The sequence below is a fragment of the Trachemys scripta genome, chromosome 10, assembly GCF_013100865.1.
Source record: "Trachemys scripta elegans isolate TJP31775 chromosome 10, CAS_Tse_1.0, whole genome shotgun sequence".
NCBI classification, from domain to species: domain Eukaryota; kingdom Metazoa; phylum Chordata; order Testudines; family Emydidae; genus Trachemys; species Trachemys scripta.
The window spans coordinates 11,161,015-11,179,812 of NC_048307.1; the positions used below are offsets into that span (position 1 = coordinate 11,161,015).

Consider the following 18,798-nt stretch of genomic DNA (forward strand, 5'->3'; position numbering starts at 1 on the left):
AGGTTGGTGCCTGCCTGTAAGGGAAGCTGTTACCACTGGAGGGTAGAGAGGGCTAATGGATTGCAAAGTCAAGTATTTTTTATACTGAATGAATTGTGAACAAGACCACAGTACGTTCAGGGCACTATTTGCATTTGTTAAAGATGTGGATAAATTTTTAATGGTTCCCTTCTCCATAATTTAATCTGAAAACCCAATAGTCTAGCAAACTGTGAAACACTCTCACTGGGAGTTATATAGCTGGACACTTTCATAGCTGCTAAAATGAATTTTTTTTAGTGTGTTTTGTTTTACTGTGGCTATGTAAGTGGATTCAGTGACACTTTAAACCCTTGGTGAAATTTATGATGCAGTCTGCTAGGCACTGTCATCATAGACAGTCTGGGCAGACTCTCCAGGATGTGGAACACTTCTCCTTTCCCAATTGACGCAAGCCAAAAATAAATCCTAACTTGAAAAAGACATTCAGCTGCATTTTCTTAAAACTTCAGCATTGGGAGCTGCTCTTAAGATCATGACATTGGGTGAAACTTGCAGCACTTTCTGCCAGTGTTGGTTATGCAATGAGAAAGGGAGGGAGCTTCTGATGTGCCTTATTTATTTATTTATTTATTTATAATATATGTTTTTTTTTTTTTTTTTTTTTTTTAATTCACTAGGCTCCTGGTAAGTAAAGATGAGAGGGGGGAGAGACATTTGTATGATCATCTCCATCTCTCTGAAAGGCAGGGTACGGCCCACTGAAAGCTGATCTGTTGGATATTAATCAGATCTCAATTGCAGAAGGACACTTTTCTGCCAGTTTTCTCTTTGAGGGAGGAAAGAGGGATACGGTTAATTAAAGCAGCTTCAGACAGCTGATCACTAATTATTGTTCTATGGGTAGTGTTTTGTGTCTGCTCGAAAACACACAAAGGTAGAGTTAACAAAAAGTAAGTAGGTTTTATGCATGAAAGAAATCATAAGTTTGGTAGGATTGCTTCCAGCATCAGGTATGTGAGTCCTTTTGTTAACCCTACAGATATGGGGTTACTGCATTTCTCCCCCTTGATCATGTTTGTAAAATAAATCTGGGCTGTTGCTGCCAAGGAAGGACCAGTGTAAGAGATTAGAACAAGTGTCTTTGTGAGATGGTGTTCTATAGTGCCAGAGAGCAAGCTTGGTTAGGTGTGTCTGTTGTGAAAAGTTCTGATCTGGCTGCTTTAGGAGGCTTATAATGATGAAACAGTGATGGTGTTTTGACATCGGTTGTTTCTAATCTGATTTTCTGTCTAGTACTTCTGTAACTGACTGACCTGCTCGTCTTCATTTGTCTTCCTCTGACAAATATTGTATTGTAAACTGTGGGAGTGAATCCTTATTGGGTTTTAGTGAAGGAAGCCTTGGCTGTGGAAGGGAGGGTAGACTGGATGAACTTGCAACGTTACTTTTATCTCTAGCATCGTGGTGTGAATTTGATGGTCCCTGTTTAGTTTGAGATGGTTGAGCTCTTCTGTAAACCACCATAGTTTGGCTGTGTATGCTCTAGGAAGGCCAAAGTCTGATCTTCTCTACAATAGTGAGGCTTCAGACAGGCTGTTGATGGATTTTCTGTAGCTGGACAGGTGGACTACTAATCTATTTGCCTTTCTTTGTCCCTAGAATGAAAGGTACTTTTTAACAGAATCTAATTATAGAAGGTTAAAAAGTAACTTATGTTATTGATGCAAGTCACTCTTTCAGAAAATATCTGGCACTAGTAAGTTAACTTTTTGGTTGTTTATGCCTTTATTGCAGCTTCTTTGGAGTTGATGATTATTATGGCTAGTCCTGAAAGCCAAGTGCACTGCTAAATCCAGATGTTTATTTTTCTTCAGTGGTAAATCTTTAACTGTGTGTGCAGACCTTGTGCACCAGAGAGGAGAGAATTGTACTGGTTGCAGGCAAGTGGAATTTGCAGTCCCCCCTCCCCCTGAAGCTTTCAGTTCTGAACATAAGGTCTGTAAACACATTGGCTGGGAATCTACTCTTCAATAATATTTGGAAGGGGGGTGAGAGATTGGTTTAATTGGTGTTGTCTCCAAACTGGTCTTTTGCCAATGCACTTATTTTACTGCATGATAAATCTATAGTTAAAATACTTTGTCCCTAGTTTTCCTCTTCGATAGCTGCTTCATGTGCAAGGGAGGAAAGAAATGATAGTAGAGCAGGATAGTTGTTTCCTTTGGATGGGGTTCTCCAGGCCTGAGTAAATGGGGTAGAGGAACTGCAGAAGTGTGACAGTTTCTAACTTTAGAACTTCTCGTGGAATGTACCTAATGCAGTTTTATCTTGCTGGGGGATTCTAGCAAGGCTGCTGTGGCTGGTGACTTCCTGAAAACCATCTTCAAACAGGAAAGTCTTTTGGACAGCAGTTACATGCCTAGTCATTAAGCTCAGGTTATCTTTTGAGTTTAGGGGGCTAAGCTTTGTTTCAGTTACTGTTTACTTGCTTTTTATCTCTTGCCACACCCACACGTTAAGAGCAACAGTTTATTGATCTTGAATTGAGGACTGAAGTCTGCACTGGCCATGACTTTGCTCTCTCTGTAGTCCTTGGGAATATTCCTCAGTGGAGTCTTCCCTATAATCCTGCTATTTCTCCAATTTGTAGCTGTATCTCACTTAATTATTATTATTTTTATTACTGTAGCTGCACATTGGGACTATGATCTTCTGCCTTGTTTGTGGATGGAATGTGCTCTGTGTAAGGTATAAGGATTCCTTGTCTTATCGAGACTTGGAAAATCACTTGGAGAACAAGCAGCATGGTTGAGTGGACAGGGCACAAGGCTGGGGGCTGGTCTACACTTAGTCCGGACTTCGGACTAAGGTACGCAAATTCAGCTACGTTAATAACGTAGCTGAATTCGAAGTACCTTACTCCGGACTTACCGCGGTCCAGACGCGGCCGGAAGTCTCCCCCCGTCGACGCCGTGTACTCCTCTCGGCGAGCTGGAGTACCGGCGTCGATTGTGAGCACTTCCGGGATCGATCCGGGATCGATTTATCGCGTCTTAACCAGACGCGATAAATCGATCCCAGAACATCGATGGCGTGCCTCCGGACCAGCCGGTAAGTGAAGACTAGGCCCCGATTCAGGAGGCTTGGGATCAATTCCTTGTTCTCCCACACAATCACTGTGTGATATTGGACAAATAATTTAATATGGCCATAGGTTTCCCTTCTGTAAAATGGGGATAATGATACTTACCCTTTTTTGTGAAGCATTTTGAAGTCTGTGACTGAAAGGTGCTGTAGAAATGCTAATTGTTATTTTATTAAACAGTCTTCAGGTAAGACAGTACCCAAATGTTTTGAGTGGTGCTATTAACTCCCTGCCTGATCCACAGAATCAGAAGTGAAGGCTGGAGCAGCCCTTGCAAGTGCTGAAGCTCCAAGATACATGCTTGAGACTAAAAGGTCTTCACCAGGAATGCTTGGGTTGGACAGACATGAAAAGTGAAGAGCAAGATCTTTCTAGTCCACACATCATAATGTTTTGTAATTATCTATTATGGAATTGTATAGGTGTCCTTTTTGGGTGTGCTGGAGGTCAGCATGGGATGGAGGTTGCAGGCAGCTGTATGTTGGAGAGAAGGGAGGAGCAAAGATAGTATAATTCACATGCCCTCAGCTAACAGAAGTTACAGCTGAAGGGAAACCTAATGGATAGCTTACTTTGAACCTGGTCAGAAGAATGCCTTCTCTTTCATGTTGAACACAGACCTGCATAGTAAATAGAAGATTCTACTGGACAAAGTGGACTGTGTTCTCCTGGGTCTCACGCTGGTAGATCAGATGAATTTACAGGAGACTTAAAAACAAGAAAAACTCCTGACAGATGAGTATCAAAAGCATGCTAGGCCCCTTGATGGGGAAAGGAAGGACTTCCTTACAACACACTTTTAGAGGTACTGTTTTCTCTTTGAGATTTCAGACTATGTAAGACCTTTCAACATAAGATGAGCGAGGGAAAACAAATTGAATTTTCAGTTGGGGGACAAGCCAGATGTTCAAGGAAGGTTGGTATGTACAAGGAAAGGGGGAATTAAGAGGTGAGGGGATTGAGAGAGGTTAACTGATATAGTAAATAAATTGTATGTTTATTCTGTAACTCCTGAGGGTTTTTGTGGAAGGGGACGGGAAATGCTGATGAATGATACTTATATTATTGTTTCAATGCTCCTGGCTCAGAAGTGTAAGTGAAACATCTGTTTTTGCCAACGGGAAATCTGAGGTCTCCCTATGCATAAATGTACAGCTCTGGCTTCCCTCTTTTGAGATGTGAAGCCACCTCTTCTCCCTGAGGCTCTGACCTGTGATAATGATGAGGAAATTTCAGCTTCCTTTCCTGAAGGGTTAGCTTTGTTGCTTCCAGAACGTTTTTTTGTCTTCTTGTAGGAAATCTGCTGTTGCTAACATAACTACTTCTATGGCACCTTATATTTGAGGATGCCTGAGCCCTTTAAAACCATGAATGAATTCAGCCTCAAAACACACTAGTGAGGTAGGGAGTTGTTAGTTTTTATCCATCTGTAAAATGGGGATAACAAAGTTTGGAGAGTTTGACTTGACAAAACTTGACCTGGAATAAAACTCCTACCCCTTGATTCTATGTCCTGTGCTTTAACCACTAGACCAGGGATTGTCAGCCTTTGGCACTCGGCCTGTCAGGGAAATCTGCTGGTGGGCTGGGACTGTTTGTTTGTTTACCTGCAGCGTCTGCAGGTTTGGCCGATCACAGCTCCCACTGGCCGCGTTTCACCATTCCAGGCCAATGGGGGCTGTGGGAAGCGGTGGCCAGCACATCCCTCGGCAGCACATAACCTGCGGACGCTGCAGGTAAACAAACAGTTCCGGTCCGCTAGCGGCTTTCCCTGATGGGCCGCGTGCCAAAGGTTGCCGATCGCTGCACTAGACAAACCTTCCTCTTTTTAAAGTAAATGTGCATATATGCATGCATACAAAATTGATGTAGTGTAGCAAAGAGACCTGTACTGGCAGGTGGAATCTGCACAATATGGACTTGCAGGTCTTGTGATCCTATGGATGACCAATTATAGAGAGTGCAAACTGGGAGTCTTCCTGTCTTGTTGAACTAGGTGCATGCACACAGGAATTTATCAATGAGCTGCCATTACTACAAGGGATGGATGGTATCCGTGACTATTTTTACCCAGATTTGTGTTTCCTGACATAAGAGTGCAAAAAGAGCAGCTTCCTTTAAGTTATTCTCTAGGTAAAGGGATGGATTGCAGAAGGTAGCAAAATCCCTTCTGTTTGTTACTAACACTCCCTTATGCTGTCCTGGAGCACTTCATACCTGATATCTCTGGCATATATACTGTCCTATATATGTAAACCTTACTATATGGTGGTCAGCTGAAATCAAAGGGAATGTTTTCACAGGTGTAGCTGTGCAGTTCTACACAGGGCATTCATAACAAGAAGGGTTAAATATTTTATTATTTCAAAGAGGGTGCTTTTAACTTCTTCTATCAATTGGCTGAATGCAGCTTCTCATACCAATGAATTCACACCATTATCCACTAGTTCTGGCCAAGAATCTTGGGTCTGTTCTTAAACTGGTTTCTTTGTCAGTAGAGTGAAAAATGTTGAACAGCTTTAGAGTGTGTTCTGTAGGGTTAATATTAATTCCCTAGTAGTGTTTTTCCCAAAATACTGGCAGCTGTTCTGAAGTTATCCTTTTGTGTTCTCTGACTGTTGGTCTGAGAACACAAGCAGCACAAGTGCAAGTTTAACCTGCTTGGTCACCCAGGTTGTATTACACATACTGATGTTTTTGAACAATTATTGTTAATACGAGGGCTGTCAAGTGATTAACAAAATTAATTGCACGATTAATTGCACTGTTAAACAATAATATAATACCATTTATTTAAATATTTTTGGATGTTTTCTACATTTTCAAATATTGATTTCAGTTACAACATAGAATACAAAGTGTACAATACTCACTTTATATTTATTTTTGATTACAAGTATTTGCACTGTAAAAAAACAAAAGAAATAGTATTTTTCAATTCACCTAATACAAGTAGTGTAGTGCAATGTCTTTATCATGAAAGTTGAACTTACAAATGTAGAATTATGTAGAAAAATAACTGCATTCAAAAATAAAATAATGTAAAATTTTAGAGCCTGCAAGTCCACCCAGTCCTACTTCTTGTTCAGCCAATCGCTCAGACAAACAAGTTTGTTTACATTTGCAGGAGATAATGCTGCCTGCTTCTTGTTTACAATGTCACCTGAAAGTAAGAACAGGTGTTCTCATGGCACTGTTGTAGTCGGCGTCGCAAGATATGTACGTGCCAGATGCACTAAAGATACATATATCCCCGTCATGCTTCAACCACCATTCCAGGGGACATGCATCCATGCTGACCCACCCATTCTGGGGTTCTGCTCGATAACCATCCAAAGCAGTGCAGACTGACGCATGTTCATTTTCATTATCTGAGTCAGCTGCCACCAGCAGAAGGTTGATTTTTCTTTTTTGGTGGTTTGGGTTCTGTAGTTTCCTCATCGGAGTGTTGCTCTTTTAAGACTTCTGAAAGCATGCTCCACACCTCGTCCCTCTCAGATTTTGGAAGGCACTTCAGATTCTTAAACCTTGGGTTGAGTACTGTAGCTATCTTTAGAGATCTCACATTGGTACCTTCTTTGCGTTTTGTCATGCAGTGAAAGTGTTCTTAAAATGAACAACATGTGCTGGGTCATCATCCGAGACTGCTAATGCAAATGCCTGTTCTCACTTTCTGGTGACATTGTAAATAAGAAGAGGGCAGCATTATCTCCTGTAAATGTAAACACACTTGTTTGTCTGAGCTATTTGCTGAACCAGAAGTAGGACTGAGTGGAATTGTAGGCTCTGAAGTTTTACATTGTTTTGTTTTTGAGTGCAGTTATGTAACCAAAAAAATCTACATTTGTAAGTTGCACTTTCACCACAAAGAAATTGCAGTGCAGTATTTGTATGAGGTGAATTGAAAAATACTATTTATTTTGTTTATCATTTTTACAGTGCAAATATTTGTAATAAAAATAATATACACCAATTTAAATTACAACACAGAATACAATCTATATGAAAATGTAGAAAAACATCCAAAATATTTAATAAATTTAAATTGGTATGGTATTGTTAAAACTGCGATTAATTGCGATTAAAATTTGTAATCATTAACTCAAAAAAATTAATAATCGTGTGAGTTAACTGCGATTAATCAACAGCCCTAATTAATACACATTTATGTGTGTGGTATCATAATTGATGCATGTATAGACAATCTTGCAATTTAAATAAGCTACAAAACATTTCAGGAGAGATTGAGTCTGGGGATTATTGATGAGGAGACGGGATTAATTGAAGGGGTGGGTGTTAGGCAGGAGACTAGAGAATAAGGGGGTGCTTGATAATAGGTGAAGACAGGAAGAGTATTGCAGGTTTTAGGAGTAGCATGCTAAAATTGCAATGGGCAACACATGTCTTGCAGAGATCCTCAAGATGGGGTTTCATTCTGCATTTTTTCCCCTCGTGTGCAGTGTGAGCTCTAAACCGCAGGAGGAATCTAAGGGCCATTCACATTATTAACCCTTTGGAAGCTGAATACTTTTCATAAGGTTGCTCTGAACATTAATTTGGGTGGATTTATGCCAGTGTTCTGAGGGTTACAGCTAAACGTTGGAGGATTCAGGATTCCTCCTGCAGGTTCTTTCCCCCTATGGTCCTCAAATTTTGGATGCCCATCTTTCTCCTCCTATCTGTTTCTAAGGATTGCCATTTCTTGCTAAACCTCTGGTTTGGAGGAGTGCAAGTGTCTTATTGTGGAATTTTTACTTTATTTTATATGTCGGCAAGTAGGATGATGGGGAGTGAATACTGGCATACGGAGGAGGGGGTTTTACATTAGTGTTGGTTGACCCTGTCCTCTCAGGAAATGGGTGGGTCACATTTTAACCAGTCCCTGGTTAAAAGATTGTTTTCCTGTCTTTCTTCCTCTGAACATGAGTTACTCTCATGACAGCACAGAGAACCACTGAGTTCTGTTTGAGGTGCTCAGATAGCCCTGAGTCTACACATGAAATAAGTTATTAAATAACCTGAAGGTGGAAAAGGGTACTCTCAGCGAATTGGGTTTAGGTATGGGGCGGTGATAAGATAAGTCCTCTCTACAGCGGGATGTTCAATTGCATGTTTTTATAGATTCACAGATTTTTATTACCAGAAAGGACCATTAGATCATGTAGTCTCATCTCCCTGTGTATCATAGGCCACTAAATTTCACCCAGTTATCCATGTATTAACTTGTGTTTGGCTAAAGGATATCTTCCAGAAAGGCATCAAGAGATGGAGAATCCACTTACCCTAGGACAAGGGCTGAAATGCTGTATTCTGCATCTGGAGACAGTTACTTGAAAGCATGCCCTTGTGCCAGGCCTCGTTACTCTGTAATTTGGAACAAGCTCTGGGATATTTGTTATGTAAATGGTGCTGCCTGTGTATACTGCAGTGGGAGAACTCTGCCAAATAGAAAACCAGTCCGTGTCCCAAGGAGTTTCCAGGCTAAATGCATGAGAGGGTATAAATCAAGAAAACAAACTTAAGCTGTCCCAGTATGGTCACTATTGCTAGAATGCTTCCTGGGAATAGGTGGATATTCAGAAGCCTTTTGGTGGTGGTGGTGAGTTTGGTGTGCTTCAGAGGGCTGCTCCAGATGTCTGAGGCAGCATGGAAGAAGGCCTGAAGTCAGAAGTGGGTGAAGTTGCTGAAGAGTGGTTAGGAGAGAAGCGTGGATGGCTCAGAGGACCTGTGGGGTGTGGAAAGAGAAGAAATACTCAGCTTTTTACACTCAGAGTTTCTGAAGCTGATCTAACTAGTGGTTAGTCTCCTTGATGAGACAGCATCTCTGAAAGAAGCTGTGGCCCCAAATTGTACATCTCCTAAGAAGGCAACCAAGTAATTTAAAATCCCTCTTGGTGTTGGATTAGGAAAGGAGAAATCATCTCTTTCAGGGGCTCTTCTGGTTGTAGGAATGTGAATTAATTCTGTGGATTGATTTTAACATTATGGGATGATTTGTGTCTGATGGGTACTGTTGACTGAAGGCATTTAATATCATTGCGAAGCTGAAGTGGTACTGCCTTTGATAAAAGATTTACATATCAAAGTGCTGCCCTATCAAAGATGAAATGGGGGAGGATTCTTCTACTGCATTAGAGAACCTGCCTTTTACCTCACTACCTTTGTCCTGACCTCACTGTCTTCTACCTCTCCTTCCCTCTTTCTTAGTCCAGTAGAAGCCTTTGTAGCATCTGTCTCTTGGCTGGAAGGACAGATATGTTGCAATGTCATCCAGGAGTAAACAATATTAATATTAAATCAGATTGCAGTGATTTCTTCCAAGTTACTGGCATGTAAATCTTCTAGAAGCTATTATATAGGCAGTTGCCAGGTGATTTGTTATCCTGAGCAATGCTGAGGTTTCAAGGCTCGCTTCTTTGAGTCACATTAGCAGGAATCTGACGACTAACTAGACTTGTGGGGTATGGTCATTTGTCCTGGATTCGGTTTGCTTTACTAAAAAAAAAAAAAAAGAAAAAGTCAAATATCTGCAGAAAACTGAACAAACTGCCTGATCTCTCTCTTGAAGCAGTGTGTCGGTGGAATTGCAGAGGGACTAGTTTTCTGCTTTATCTGGGCTTACAGCAAACAGGATGTAAAACCTTATCATAAGGACAGGGCTTTCAAGTTAGAAAAAGGAACCTTTGATTCTGCCTTCTGTGAATGAATTTCCTTTTCCATACCCTAGTGTTATACCCTATTCCATACCCTTCTGTTGAGCTATTGCTTGAAGCCCCTCTGTTACGTCACTGGAGGAGGTTAACATCTATTGATCCTAAACCAGCCAGATCTTTTCTGCTCACAAACGTTTAGCCCAGTTCAGCCAGGTGGTCCAGCTCCTGCCTGCTTGGAAGGATAGCATGGTTATAGCTTCCCTTTACAGTGGGATTGGAAACAGGAAAGGAATCTCTATATTTCCCATGACCTGGGAAGCACTTATATGAATTTACCTGTTGCATAGTACACCTCTACCCCGATATAACACGAGCCGATGTAACATGAATTTGGACATAATGCAGTAAAACAGTGCTCTGGGGGGCTGTGCACTCCGGCAGATCAAAGCAAGTTCGATCTAACACGGTTTCACCTATAATGTGGTAAGATTTTTTTGGCTCCCGAGGACAGTGTTATATATGGGTAGAGGTGTATGTGTAATTATGCAGTAAAGTCAAGGTGTGTAGCTGAGCTGCAGTATGTCTAGTGAGGGAGTACCCCAGATTATCACCCCCTTTCTGTATTCAGTTGTTCCCCGGGGAGGTGATCTGTATTTCAGAGCCATTCTGTATTGCTTAGAATTATTGGGGAACCGGTCTGTCCAAGCTGCACAGCTGGGTGCTTGATTTCATTGTAAGAATTGCACCACCTAGGATGCATGACCCTTGATATGTGAAGTTGGAATCTTATCCAGAGCTTGCTCTGAGTGAAAATTTGCCCAGTTGGCTGCCCTATTCAAGAAGCCTCTTGTCTGGAGCTTCAGTGCACGGAGGTGCTAAAGTTATTAATGGGGCTAATTAATTCCCACATACCCCACTATACTATCATAAAGATTAATTAAGTTCTATCAAGTGAAGTGCCTCCTTTCTTTCTAAGGCAGGGCTGGGCAAACTTTTTGGCCTGAGGGCCACATCGGGTTTTCAAAATTGGAGGGCCGGTTAGGGGAGGCTGTGTCTCCCCAAACAGCCAGGCATGGCTCGGCCCCCACCTCCTATCCAACCCCTGACGGCTCCCCCGGGACTCCTGCCACATCCAACCACCCCTTCTCCCTGTCCCCTGACCACCCCCAGAACCCCTGCCCCTGACTGCTCTCCACCACCCCATCCAACTCCCCCTTCCTGATCCCTACCCCCATTCAACTCCCTTGTTCCCTGCCCTCTGACCACCCCGACCCCTATTCACACCCTCACCCACTGACCACCCTCCCCCCAACTCCCCTGCCCTCTATCCAACCCCCCTGCTCCCTGCCCCGTTACCGTACTGCCCGGAGCACCGGGTCAGGCCGCAGCTCTGCAACTGCGCTGCCCGGCCGCCCAGAGCATTGCGCTGGCGGCACAGCACGCTTGAGGCTGCAGAAGTGGGGCTGGGGATTGGCGGACCGGATGTGGCCCACGGGCCGTAGTTTGCCCACTTCTGTTCTAAGGACGTGAAAGTAATATATTAATTCCTACTCTGCAGTTTAAAATAACAGTTTCTTTCCTTCCACAATTTGTTCTAGACAGGATCCAAGAGTGCTGAGCTAGGTATTCACTTAGCTTGGCAGATTCTGCTGCGGTGGGAGCTGCACAGACAGGAAATGCAGACCTCATAGCTGATTCACAGAACAAATCTGGCCTGTAACAGAGAAGCAGAGCTGGCTTCATGACTAAGTGTAATAGGCGATGCTCAGGGTGTTGTGGAGAGGGCGGTACCAAGTATGCTAAGAGTGGGAGAGGTAGTTAAATGGGCAGAGCCTCTTGTGGAAGGAGTGCCTTGGTTACTCTTCTGACTTGTGTTGAGGTGCTGTGAGAGGACATAGCAGAGGAACAGGATATTTTAAGACTCCTTCTTTCACTCCGTTTTTCTTTCAAAAACTGCAATTTTCTCTTCTTTCTTTTAGACTTGGCAAAGCCTCCAGTAATTGAGCCAAAGGATCCGGAACAGCTGCTCATGCAGACGCCCCAGGGAAACCCGCTGTTGCTCTCCCACACCCTACAAGAGCTGTTGAGCAAGGACACTGTGCAGGTGGAGCTTATACCTGAGAAGAAGGGCCTCTTTCTGAAACATGTGGAGTATGAAGTTTCCAGCAAGGTAATGTGGGAGAACACTGGTATCTGTGGGAGAACGTGTTCCCGTAGGAGTTTCCATGCAGTTGTTTAACCTGTATTCAAAAGCCAGATACTTTTTTTTTTTTTTTTTTTAATCTGTTCAATGTATTGGTGATGCTGGTTTGAGTCAGGCATTCATGTAGGTATCTTTTACAGTTTTGCCACTGCAGCTTAATCCTAACCTCTGCTTTTCCAATACTGGGCCTCTCCAAAGCAGGGACTGACAAATACTGTTGTCGTTTTGTAAGGTGAATGGACATCTTCTGAGGACTAGAGTGTAACTACCAAACTCACTTGAAGACTAGACTGTATATGAATGCACATATGGCACAGCCAGCAGCAATGCAGGTTCTCCCATGCCACTCCCAATTCACTTCCCCAATCCTGACTGTAGGGACCACCTTTGGAGCAAGCAGGGAATTCAGTTTTTATCCCCTTTGTGAGACTGCTCACTAGTGTCTTCTGTGATGGGGTGTTTTTTTGATGAGGCTATCCGTCCCATAAGAACTGGCCCAAGAGCACCAGCTCACTCCACACAGGTCACCAAAGAAGCAACTGTCTGACAGTGTTGTAGCAATTTTCAGTGACTACTGTCCTTAGCCAGAGTCACCTTTGGATCACAGGTTTGAGAGACTTCTTATCCCATTACCAATTCCCTGAGCCGTCATTCTTCCAACAGTTCTCTTTCTGTGTAATGAGATTCTTCATAAAGAGGCTTGGGCACCAGCTCAAATCTCCAAGAACAAATCAGACTGCTGATTGCAGAGCAGATAAGAGGAAGTCCTAAGAGCTGTATCCATTGTGCTCCAGTTATTTGTCTCGTTGGGTTATTTCTGAAATTGCACAGCTCTGCAATAAGAACTAGCAGTGTACGATGCAGATGTGATGACATTTAGTCTTTTCAACATGCTATTCCATCAGCCAAATGTGTTTTTTAAACGACTTGTCAATGTGCCTTTCGAGTGGCTCTCTTTATGTGCTACATCACTCATTTTGGACCCAAATTAATCTCCAAAACCTGGATGTTCTCACTGTTCATTCCTGCAACCTGACATCAGAAATGCAAAAATCTTGAAACTAAGGTTATAAGGAACTTCAGGCTGTTTTAGGAATCCCACAACAATTCTCACTTTCTCTTCATTCTGCTGCATGACTCACTAACAAAGGTCAAAGAGCTGGGTTTTGGAGGGGTGAGAATTATGTTTGCTTAAAGCTATTTTGCTTCCCCTGGCATTAGACCTGGTTTGGTGGATGTTACCAGGAACTGGAATCGTGACTGGAGTACATCAGCATTGAAATGCTCCTTAATGATGATAGGGTGCTCATTGCAATTGTATTGTTCCTTTATGTCTTTGTATGATGCAGAAGAGAGGAGGAGGAATTATGTGGAATCACAGCAAATTTAGGGACATCTATCGCCTCCTTCCAGTAAACCACAGAAAACATCTCCCCTTTCCTTTATAAAATGTCTTTGCCCCCATGTTTTGTGTGTATGGAATTTGAAATGTGCCCTTTGCTGAAACTCTTGTTCCCAAAGGGACCTAACCCACCAGCAAGCTATCCAATTTATATTAAGCCATCCAAGTGCATAACTGAGAGGTGGCTGGAGGGTTCTGTGTGACTTTTTTTTTTACTGTTAGCTTAAAGCAAGTGATCTGCAAATCCAAGAAATGTACCAGCCACTCTCTTAAGTCCCACATGTGGCTTTAACTTTACTGAAATGCTGCTATTGTTCCTGACTGAGTATTGTGAGGTTTCTTTCTCTATTGCAGCGCTTCAAGTGCTCTGTGTACAGGCGATACAATGACTTTGTGGTATTCCATGAGATGCTGCTTCAGAAGTTCCCATATCGTATGGTGCCTGCACTTCCTCCAAAGAGAATGCTGGGAGGTAAACCTGGGTCTTCCTAGTGACTGAATGGGCTCTGGTATTAATGTACTCATGAGAATACAGTCAAGAATGCACGTGTCTTGAAGAATCCATAGCATTTGTTGTCCTCTGGTTCAAAAAGCAGTGCTGACGGTGTAGTGCATACCTTGGGGAGGCCAGCACTGCATTGCTGGAAGTCATTTTCAGATAAGACATTAATGTAAAGTTCCACTGGTGACTCTCCAGGTGTAAGTTGAAAATCCTATGGCATTCATGAAAAGAGTAAGGCTAGCCCTAGAGTGAGGGATAGACCTAGAATAGGGTAGAGTTTCAGCTATTTCTTCCCCAGTAAAGTAGGCTATAATGTCGGTGGTCCTGACGCACATTGATGAGTGCAGAATGGCTACTGTACCATTAAGCAGTTGCAGTATGTGCTGTAGCACATTGCTTTGTGAAGTGCTCTGAGTACGAAAGATGCTTTAGATACCCCTTCTCTCTTCTGTGGTGGGAGAACCATAGAGATGGAAAGTGGGGAAAATTATTTGCATATGAAAAGGTTTAAATACTCCAAAAGAAATTAGTGTATAAAAAAAATGTTCACATCCCTCAGTGAGAGTGTGGCTTACTCCAACTTTTCTTTGTTCAAGCTTATGGCCTTTATTTACAAGCACAGAGACTGGAAGTAAATAGCTTCTCCAGGCTGTGTCATCTCCCCTGGAAACCTTTCTATACCAATATTGGCCACATGAATAAAGTAACTGTGCATATATAAAAGGTAACTTCCTATCAGAGAGATTCTTGTTCTTCTCTTACAAAAATCACCTATCTCAGGAGTAGCTTTTTTCTTGTTCTGCTTTAAAAACAGATTGTCTAGTTATGTAGAGTCAAAATAGAAACTAAAAAGATTAATGATGGGTTTGGAATCAGACTATCATTTCCTTCATATTCTAATGGTTACAATGTACTTGTGGATAGTGAAGTACTCTAAGCTTGACTACACATCAAAGCTACTTTGGATATATTTTTCTCTAGTCTGAAATCTTGACACTGTCTTTAAGTTTTATTTTTATTATTTAATACATTACATAAGTCTTTTATACAGTTTTGTTTTGTTTCTGCTTTATCTGCTAAAGAACAAGCCTTTCACTGTCTTGTCTTCTGCCCATATTGCCAAGCTTAACATTTCACAATAAATTATTCATTTAATTTAAGGAGTCCACATTATGCCATAGAAAAAGAAGAATCAGAAATTAGTGAACGGTTCTGGCGCAGGGTTTAAAGTGAACCAGAACAGGCCAGAATGATAATTCTGGAGCTACTCTGGTAGTGTTGTCAATTTCTGCAGAATGTAAGATGTCAGGGGTGTGGGTTTTTTTTTTTTTTTTTTTTTTAAATATAACTCTTGACGTTTCAAGGATAATTATTAATATGATCTAATGCAGTGCAGTCTGTGAGAATTTGAAGACCTACAGCCTGAAACAATACCTGTGAGAAGAGTGACCTGCTCCAGTTAATATTAGTGGAGAGTTGACGGTTAAACCTAACAATAACTAATGGCAACAATACTGAATGTCATCACTATTTCACTGCTGATCATTTTATTTAAGAGGATTTATCAGTGAGTATAGATATCATAGAAGTTAGCGACGCAAAACATCTACGAGGTTATCGTTTTCCAGCCCCATATTAGTACTGGATTATTCTCTACTATATATCTTCCATTCCTTTATTCTGTGTGTTTCTAAATTATCCAAATGTTGGCACTTCCATCACTTCCCATGGGAGACTATTCTGTAGTCCAACAAATCTCACATTTAGGAAGTAATTTGCCTTCTGATTTTTTTCCCCATCTTAATTTTCCCTTTTTTTTTTTTTAAATCTCCTTGTTGCTAGTTCTCTCCAGGGTTGTGTATGAGCCATAAAGAAAGGGAGTGGCAGCAGCCACTAGATGGAAGCAATTGGAACGGAGCAGAGTTTCACCGCTCTCTCCTTCCCTTCCATGCACTTTGACTTGAGTTTGTCTTTCCATGTGTGGTAGTAAGTCCTGATGACCTAGAAAACTTTACAAGAAACAAAACTACTGTTAAAATTCGTCCTGGTAATTGCTGTTTCACTGCATGTTATCAGTGGTTGGATATGTCTAGTTAGATTAATAAAACAGGAAAGCAGAATTGCAGAGCACAAGGTTTTAGTGGACTTGTGACTCAAGCAACTGAAAATCACTTGGTAGTTAAGGATCATTATGGGACCGCTGGTGGCCAACAAACTCAAGTTAAAGGTGAACTGGGAAGCAAAAGGCTGTGATGCCCCTCACTTGTCCCTTTATGATGTGAAAATGTTGCCAGGGACAATTCTAATAAGCTGTGTGTGGGGGGGGGGGGTCTCTAGGCTATTTGTGTACTTAGAAGGCGGCATGGTTTTCTTTGCAACCCTTTCTTCTCCCTTAAAAAAACAAAGAGCTGCTACTTTTTTGTTTTGTTTTTGTTTAACTTTACAAATATCAGCTCTGGCCTTCACTTCTTCCTGGAAGACTTTAGCATGATGTTTGAATTACTTGGATAAGGACATGACAATAGTCTGAAATCTGAGCCCCTCCCATTTCTGGGAGGATGAGTTGCTGAACTTCTTGTAGCCTGACAATTAGGATCTAGGAGAACTGCACCTTAGGGTTTAGTTTATTGTGAATTGTCCTCCAAAGGTCTCAGCAAAGTCTTCCATAGAAAAGAGGAAAACCAGTTTTAACAAAACAAAAAACAAATTAACAACAACAAACCAAAACAAAGAAAAAAATCCCAACCCAAACAATGTATGGGGCAAGGGAACTTCTGGGGAAAATATTTTGAAGCCATCTTTCCACAACATAAAGGAGCAAAAAAGGGTACAAATATTAATTTTGCTTTGCACGTCATCTATTAAAGAACTGGGATGATTTACTTGTTGTTGGACCAGAATTTGTAGCTGGTGCTTATAAAAATGATCTGTATTGCAGTAGTGCCCAGATGCTCCACACAGGATAAGAATCCCATTGTGCCAGATGCAGCATAAAAATAAAGGAAGAGAAGCTCCGGCTATGTCTACACTATAGACCTTGCAGTGGCTGCAATTGCGCTACTGTAAGATCTCCCATGTCGCCGCCCTATGCCGTCGGGAGAGAGCTTTCCTGTCAGCATAATTAAACCACCCCCAACGAGCTGCAGTAGCTATGTCAGCGAGAGTTGCTCTCTCACCAGCATAGTGCTGTCCACATTGGTGCTTCTGTTGGTGAAACTTAATGTCGGTCAGGAGTGTGGTGTTTTTTTTTTTGTTTTTTTTTTTTTTTTACACCCCTGACTGACAAAGTGCTAGTGTAGACATAGCTTCCCTGTACACAAGAGCTTGCAATCTAAGGCTCCAATCCTGCAAATTCTCATGTGCTTAACTTGACTCACCCGGGTAGTCCTGTTGAGGTAAATAGGTGCAGAAGGGCTTGCGGAACTTAAGACAAGCTGTAACAAACCATTTGAGGGAGTGGGGGTTTGCAGTGTTCTGCTAATCCAATGGTTAGACCAGTGAACCCAGCAGACCTGTTGCATGGAGCTGCCAGAAGGCACAAGTAGTACTGTTCTTGGGTTTTGCTGCAGATGTAAATGCAAGGGAGCAGTTGGACTTGATGCTGCCTTTCCCTCTTTCTGAGCCTGTTGCAATGCCTAATGCATTAACACTAATGTAGTGTTCCCTCCTGTAGCTGACCGAGAATTCATAGAGTCTAGGCGGCGGGCTCTGAAGCGTTTCATTAATCTGGTGGCTCGACATCCCCCTTTCTCAGAAGATGTGCTCCTGAAGCTCTTTCTCTCCTTTAGTGGCTCGGTGAGTATTTGTTGATGATGCCACGTGTTTGCATATCCTCCTGTGCACTGGGAAACAGTTACCAAGTTTAGAGCTGCCTATTGCCTGCACGTTTGTAATCCCCACAATTGTGATCCTGGCTACTAGGGGCTAGTGGAGCATATCGTCCACACTAGGTACTTCTGCTACTGGACAGTGAGATGTGTCATCTCTGCAATGCTGTAGGCATGATCTCATGAAAATAGTGCTCTTTCCTGTGGCAATATATGTCACACCACTCCTTATCTCTGATACTCCCCAGAAAGGTATTTGACCAGTGGAGAGCTAAGAAACGTTGTTCTAGGACTTCTCAGTCTCCTAATGCAGACTTTTAGCACAGGAAGAACTTTCTCCTCAGACGAATGCAGCATTTGAGGTGGAGGGTTAACATTTGTATGTATTTAAATTTTAGGGGAAGAGGGTGATACAGGAGTTGGAAATTCATAGAGAGAGATGGGTCAGGGATTACAAATGGGTTCAGTATATGGAATCACTTTTTTCTCTGCCGCTTTGGCATGAGAGGTTGATTTTTCCCTCCAGGAGGAAGGGTTAAATGCCATGAAAAGGTGGACCCTTTCCGTGTGTAATAAAAGCAACCATCAACTGTGGATTGTTGCTTTAGTGCATGAGAAGGCCCAGGTTTTAACAGGATTGAAATTGCCTTTCATTGTCACTGTGGGAATTGCCAGATGGGTTGAATTGATTGGTTTAATCGTTTCTTTTGCTTTTCCAGGATGTGCAGAACAAGCTGAGGGAGTTGGTCCAAGGAGTGGGAGACGAGTTCATGACTTGCCAACTAGCCCCCCGGGCCAAGGTATTTTTCTTTATGGTGCATAATTGCAATCTTAATCCCGGTAGCCCATGTTCACAAGGTCTTGTATCTGTTGGGTAAAAGAGAGGGGCTGTAGTTGAAGAGAAAAGGAACAATTTCCACAGAGAACTGTAAGGGACCTTCTTTTGACTTGATCTTCTGTTTTCTTCATCACAAAACATATAGTTGGTTATTTCTAGGCCTAGAATGTCCAGCCTGGGTCTGCTTAGTAAAATGGTACAAAATTAGTATGAGAGAAGTCTTTGTCCAAATGCACATAGTTTGAA

At 42.1% G+C, this 18,798-nt stretch overlaps 1 protein-coding gene across 2 annotated transcripts in view; it reads left to right on the forward strand.

Annotated features, from left to right (window-relative positions):
* The window catches only part of SNX8 (sorting nexin 8), a 30,455-nt gene that overhangs the window by 1,615 nt on the left and 10,042 nt on the right, over window positions 1-18,798 (forward strand). The window contains exons 1-5 of one of the 2 annotated variants that reach the window (XM_034782939.1): window positions 1,858-1,977; window positions 11,760-11,950; window positions 13,740-13,857; window positions 17,561-17,682; window positions 18,434-18,514. In XM_034782939.1, the coding sequence (XP_034638830.1) occupies window positions 11,810-11,950; window positions 13,740-13,857; window positions 17,561-17,682; window positions 18,434-18,514 (462 nt within the window). In that variant the 5' untranslated portion in view covers window positions 1,858-1,977; window positions 11,760-11,809. Of the gene's footprint in view, window positions 1-1,857; window positions 1,978-11,759; window positions 11,951-13,739; window positions 13,858-17,560; window positions 17,683-18,433; window positions 18,515-18,798 lie in introns of those variants that run through there. The other variant, XM_034782938.1, reaches the window with a different exon arrangement.